General features: G+C 29.9%; 1 protein-coding gene across 1 annotated transcript; it reads left to right on the forward strand.

Annotated features, from left to right (window-relative positions):
* The first annotated feature begins 483 nt into the window (after positions 1 to 483).
* LOC141344908 (high affinity immunoglobulin epsilon receptor subunit gamma-like) lies at positions 484 to 6087 on the forward strand. The gene is made up of 6 exons (XM_073849800.1): positions 484 to 612; positions 750 to 808; positions 1821 to 1912; positions 3044 to 3076; positions 5685 to 5708; positions 5788 to 6087. The coding sequence occupies exons 2-6, from the start codon at positions 757 to 759 to the stop codon at positions 5854 to 5856; spliced, it is 270 nt and encodes an 89-aa protein (XP_073705901.1). The 5' UTR covers positions 484 to 612; positions 750 to 756; the 3' UTR covers positions 5857 to 6087.
* Positions 6088 to 6413: the final 326 nt, after the last annotated feature.

A 6413-nucleotide genomic window follows, 5' to 3' on the forward strand; every position in this document is an offset into this window, starting at 1 on the left:
TAGCAACATTCTGACAACCGCCCACATCCTAGAAACCTCATAGCAACAATCCAGAAGCCCTAGCAACACCCTGACGTTGAAAACAGATATTTTTGTGATTTGTATGTTGCAAAAATTGTTCTTCTTCAGTATTTTATTTTTTGTCTCCAGTACAAATATCTGAACATTAAATCAACAAAACATTTAAAATGACAGAAGATAATTTCTGAAAAATTGAAGAAATTAAATTGAGAAAAAAACATTAGCCAATTGGGTGACAAAAATCGAGATTTTTTTCTTTAAATGACGTGCACTGGCACAATTTTTTCTCAATTTAAACTCCCTTCATTTTGATCATTTCTTCTCATCAGATGTCATTTTTCTGTGGCAGTTTTCTATAGCTGATTTAAGACAGTTTAGATTTTTGTACTGAAAAACAAGAAAAAAGATTCGGAAGTGATCTGTTTGGAGACGTCATCCTTAATGGCAGCTGAACCCAGCAGCTCTTTTCCAGTCATTTGTCTCAAACGCTCCCCTCTGAGAAACAGGAAGGACTCGTGCTCTGGTTTCAGTGTTGTTGTGTGCACGAGAAGTAAAAAAGACAGAGAAAAGGATGCTGGTGTGAAATTGCATGTATGTATGCGTGTGTGTATTTCGGACACATTGTGTCAGCCCACAGTTTCCTGTTAAATGACTCTTTTGTCACTGCCATGGTTCATTCTTCCTCTTCTAACATCTCTGCTCAACTCTCCCTCTGCCTGTTATTTCAGAGGAAAGATGCAGTTGCTGGACGTCTGTCTGATTCTCCTGCTCAACGCCGGACGAGTCGGTAAGATCAGATCAAATCGAACTTTATCCAAAACACAATCGCCCGACAAATCCTGACCGACACATCTGAAACGCTTCTGCGGAAAAGTGTAAAAGTTTGTTTAAATAAGGTCAGATTAAACCACCTCTTCCTGTTGCCCATTAAATACATGCATAATAATTGGGCATCAAATTTTAATAATTTGTTATTTTAATTTCAATTTAAATTCAATTTTAGCTATTTTACAAATTACTGAGATTGAATTTAGATTTTTATGAATTCATTTAAAACTGAATTCCATGTGTATTGAGCGTATAAAAACTATGCTTTTAAACGTTTAAACATTTGGAATTGTTTTCAAATATTTAAACATTATAATGTATTGTTTTTAAACATCTAAACATATTTAGAATCGTTTTAAATGTTTAAACAAGGTTGCTTTAAACATTTGAACATTTTTAGAATTGTTTAAAATATTTAAAACATTGTAATACATTGCAATGTTTAAATAATTACATATAAATAATGTATTACATCTACACATGGATAATTGTTTTCAAATATTTAAACATTATAATATATTACTTTAAACATTTAAACGACTATAATTGTTTTAAATATTTAAAAATGATAATTTATCACTTTAAACATATTTAGAATAGTTTTAAATATTTAAACATTATAATGTATTGTTTTTAAACATCTAAACATTTAGAATAGTTTTAAATGTTTAAACAATGTTGCTTTAAACATTTGAACATTTTTAGAATTGTTTAAAATATTTAAAACATTGTAATACATTGCAATGTTTAAATAATTACATATAAATAATGTTTAAACATTATAATATATTACTTTAAACATTTAAACGACTATAATTGTTTTAAATATTTAAAAATGATAATTTATCACTTTAAACATTTAAACATATTTAGAATAGTTTTAAATATTTAAACATGATAATGTATTGTTTTTAAACATTTAGAGATATTTCTAATTGTTTTAAATGATTGAATATCTTGTTGTTTGTCAGCTGCGCAGCAGGATGGTGCAGTGTGTTACATTCTGGATGGGATTCTGATTGTTTACGGCATTGTGTTGACCGTCCTTTACTGCAGATTAAAGGTGACACTTCATCTTTTTATACCCTAGTAAAAACTAAATATACTCAAATGTATTTAAAACACATGCTAAGCATACTACAAATACATTTACATGTTATGCACTCAGTAAAAATACCCTGCAGTTGTACTTTTACTAGTGTTAATTATAACAACTAATTTTGTTTTTAATGCACTTTAATTGTTTGGAAGTAGTGCTGAAGGCCAACTAAAGATATACTTAAGTATATTTGATTGTGCTCAAATGGAACTATTGCATGTACACTTTAAATATTTTGCATTTAAAAGCTGATATTATTTTAAAGATCAGAGAATCCTCATCAATTCTGACATTAACACATATTTTAGGGTTAATGTTAAGAACTGTGCATTGTAGTAGTAGTAGTAGTACTCCAAACAATGATATAAGTAAGTCTCAATATATCAGAAAAAATGGTTATAGACCTGAACTATACTTAGTATAAAATAAATGACATTTATGGTGACTAAAAAATCAGTTTACTAGTAAGAGACATCTAAATCTAATCATTGTTAGATTTGTCTATTGATTCATACAGAAGTGAGATAACAGAAAATAAAACAACATGTTCTTTAACATGTTTTTGCAAGGAAATATTGCAATTAACCCTTTAATTGCAAACATTATTTCCTTGCATTTTGTAGTTCCTTAGAGCACAAATACCTTCAAGCTATATTTATAATAACTTCTTTTATAGACTTTTTTTTTAAATTATGTATCTCTACCAAATGCATGGAGTACTTTTACTTTGAAAAAACAAATATCTGTTTGTCTACTTCAAGCATGAGCTTTTAGTTCATGTTTTCATGAACACATTCGATTTAAATGCAGTAATTGAATTGCCATTTAAATACTTCCTCAGTGCAGTTCTAAACGTTGCACAGCCCCTAAATATACTGCATTCTAGACCACACTAAAATCTTCATTTGAGCTCACTGACCTGCTTATTTGAAGTTTGTTAGAATCTCAAAACCCAGGGTCAAATTGAAAATAGCTCAAGTTTGTAAGATGTTCTTCACTGTACGTTTAACATTTTGAAATATGTTTCTGATGTGGAGTTGAATTTGTCTGATCGCGTCCAGTGAAGCATCTGAACTGATGTTTGTTTGTTCTCAGATGCGTTCGTCTGGAGATAAAGCTTTCTCAGAGGTGGGTTCATTTGTGTGTGTGGTTTGTTTCTGCTGATTCGATGTCACATTTCTGTTTCTTGCTCTTCAGCTGACCACAGAGAGCTATTAAAAACACACATACGCACACATGCACGCACGCATTTGCTTTAGTTGTCTAAATAAGGACATTCCGTAGAGTTCTAATATTTTTATATGCAGCTAGTTAATACTTGTACCGTTCTGCGTTTTCACAGTTATAACAATTACAGTAACACCTTTATGTAATGCATCTTGATGTACTCTGCTGCTCAGAACGTTTGGATCAGTAAGACTTGTAATGTTTTTAAAGAAGTCTCTTCTGCTCATCATGAAGACTGCATTTATTTGATCAAAAATACTGAAAAAGCATTAATACTTCAAAAACTTTGTACAATATAAAATAATGGTTGCTATTTTAATATACATTAAAATGTATATACATTAAAAGCTGAATTTTCATCAGCCATTACTCCAGTCTTCAGTGCCACATGATCCTTCAGAAATCATTGTGATATACCAATTTTTTTATTAGAATTATCTAGCAACAATATATATATTTTTTGGAACCTGTGATATTTTTTTCAGGATTCTTTTATGAATAAAGTTAAAAAGAACAGCATTTATTTAAAATATAAATATTTTCTAACAATTTAAGTCTTTGCTATCACTTTTAATCACAGAATAAAGGTAATAATTTCTCTCAAAAAAAGAAAGAATACAAATTTACTGACCCTAAACTTAGAAAAGATTTCTATTTTTTTCATCAAAGAATTCTAATTAAGTATCACAGGTTTCAAAAACATTTTAAGCAACACAACTGTTTTCAGCATTGATAATAAATCAGCATATTAGAATGATTTCTGAAGGTTAATGTGACATTGAATACTAGAGAAATGATGCTGAAAAATGCAGCTTTGATCGCAGAAATAAATTAGATTTTTAATGCATATTAAAATAGAAGAATGTTATTTTAGATCATAATAATATTTCACAATATTACACTTTTTTCTGTATTTTTAATCAAAAAAATGCAGCCTTGATGACTTATTTAAAACAGATTAAAAAGCTTACAGCTTTACAGATTTTGAGTGGCAGTGTAAATTATGAGGATCTTTGTAATGCACTATACATAAAATAATTATTTTTAATGGTGCTTTTGCAAATAAGGATGTCTTCAGAAGGTTTTGACAGGTTTACTTCCTGTTTGGGTAAAAACATACTACACACACGCAGCTAACAAATATATGTTTTACTGATGTTTACTTTTAGTTGAAAACGTTATTTCTGAACATTCTCTGAAGGTCTTGTTTTAAAAGGTTTCTTTTTTTTTAAACATTATGGAAATGTTACTTTTGAAAATTTAAAAAAATGTTCTGAAAAAAGTAACATTCAAAATATATTAGAGTAACTAATGAAGGTTTTAAATGTCTGGTTTTGAAACATTCCATTTCATAATTTTCCAAACATTATGGAAATGTTACTTTTGATCTTTTTTATGTTCTGAAAAAAGTAACATTGAACTAAATAACTTGTCTGGATGAGAGGTGATTTCATATTTATCTCACTTTCTGGTGATAAATGTATCCTAATATAGATAATTAAACACACACACACACACAAAACAAAAATCTATTTGAAAACATTTGCTCTATTTGTGAGGCCCACAGACATAAACAATCAGATAAACAGCCTCTGATGAGGTTTAGTTGGCCTACTTCTTTAACATATTTATCTTAACATCTGTTAAAAAAAAGTATAACAGGTTCCAAAAAAAATATTAAGCAACACAACTGTTTTCAACATTGATAATAAAACAGCATATTAGAATGATTTAGAATGATTTCTGAAGGTTAATGTGACATTGAATACTAGAGAAATGATGTTGAAAAATTCAGCTTTGATCACAGAAATAAATTAGATTTTTAACGCATATTAAAATAGAAGAATGCTATTTTAGATCATAATAATATTTCACAATATTACACTTTTTTTCTGGAGTTTTAATCAAATAAACGCAGCCTAGAAACTTATTTAAAATACATTAAAAAATTTTGTAAAAGGTTTTGACAGATTTAGTTTCCTGTTTGGGCAAAATTGTTGCTGACGTTTACTTTAAGTTAACAACGCTGAAAATGTTTTTTCTAAACATTATCTAAAGGTTTTAAATGTCTGGTTTTGAAACATTCCATTTCATAATGTTCCAAACATTATGAAAAATGTTACTTTTGAACATTTTTTTAAATGTTCTGAAAAAAGTAACATTCAAAATATGTTAGAGTAACATTGAACTAAATAACTGCTGATAAATGTATCCTAATATAGATAATTAAACACACAAAAATTAAAAATATATTTGAAAACGTTCAGCCCTCAGAAATCAACAATCAACAAAGGTTTAGTAGGCCTACTTCTTTTTTTATCTGTTCAAAATGTTCTCATGCTATATTTAAGAGACAACATGAAGGAATAAAGAGGCGGATGAGAGCGTAAAGAGGAACAGAAAGCGGAATCGCTGTTGACTAATGCTTCAGGACAAACACCACAGTCTTGAGCAAGAGTCTTCTGAGAAATGTCACTTCTCCCATTCACTGTCCTCTTGTGTTTTTCAGAAACGAGATGCAGACATTTATCAGGTACTGTGCTGTTAATGAGCCTCATGTTGTCTGATGAGTAAACTGTTATTGTGTAATGATTTCATCTGTGCTTCTTCAGGATCTGGGCCGACAAGATGCAGACACCTACGACACACTTCATAAGGGGAAGAAAAATCCGCTGGCCTGAGAATATCTCTTAAAGCGTGCAGCTCATAAGGTGTTTGTGTGCAGTACAGTCCTAAAAAACTTATTTTTGCTTTGTGTATAAGTAGCAAATGAGCAGAGGTTTGTTGATCATGGGATTCTGCTTTATTGTCATGGTTTGCATGTGTCTTTAAGACAAACGTAACAAATAATGTATAAAATACATGTATAAGGCTCTTAATTTCAACGTAATAAAGTATATTTTTAACACAGACAGATTAATAGCATGTTTCCATGTTACCATATACGGCATATTTGCGGCTTCTGGCGTCATTCGCTTCCAGTTATTTTCAGCTTTAGTTTATTTGTTTACGGGGCAACGCACATTAATAAACATGACTGTAAATGTGCCAGAATTAGCCATACACACCTACTGAAAAAAATACAAATACATGAATGCACAATAAAAATCACTACTAAAGTACAAATATAAGTAGTTATCTAGATAAAATAAAATATAAAATTATATTCACTCCCTGGATATCCTTTCTGCACTGATTTGGTTCCGATCGGGTGAAAAGCCTAGGAGGAGTATGCAAA

This window comes from Garra rufa, chromosome 10 (assembly GCF_049309525.1).
Source record: "Garra rufa chromosome 10, GarRuf1.0, whole genome shotgun sequence".
Classification (NCBI taxonomy): domain Eukaryota; kingdom Metazoa; phylum Chordata; class Actinopteri; order Cypriniformes; family Cyprinidae; genus Garra; species Garra rufa.

Coding starts and splice junctions, on each gene's coding strand:
- LOC141344908 (XM_073849800.1), top strand. CDS start 757: ATGCAGTTGCTGGACGTCTGTCTGATTCTCCTGCTCAACGCCGGACGA. Junction 3,077..5,684: donor GAGATAAAGCTTTCTCAGAG/GTGGGTTCATTT, acceptor TGTGTTTTTCAG/AAACGAGATGCAGACATTTA. Junction 5,709..5,787: donor GAGATGCAGACATTTATCAG/GTACTGTGCTGT, acceptor GTGCTTCTTCAG/GATCTGGGCCGACAAGATGC.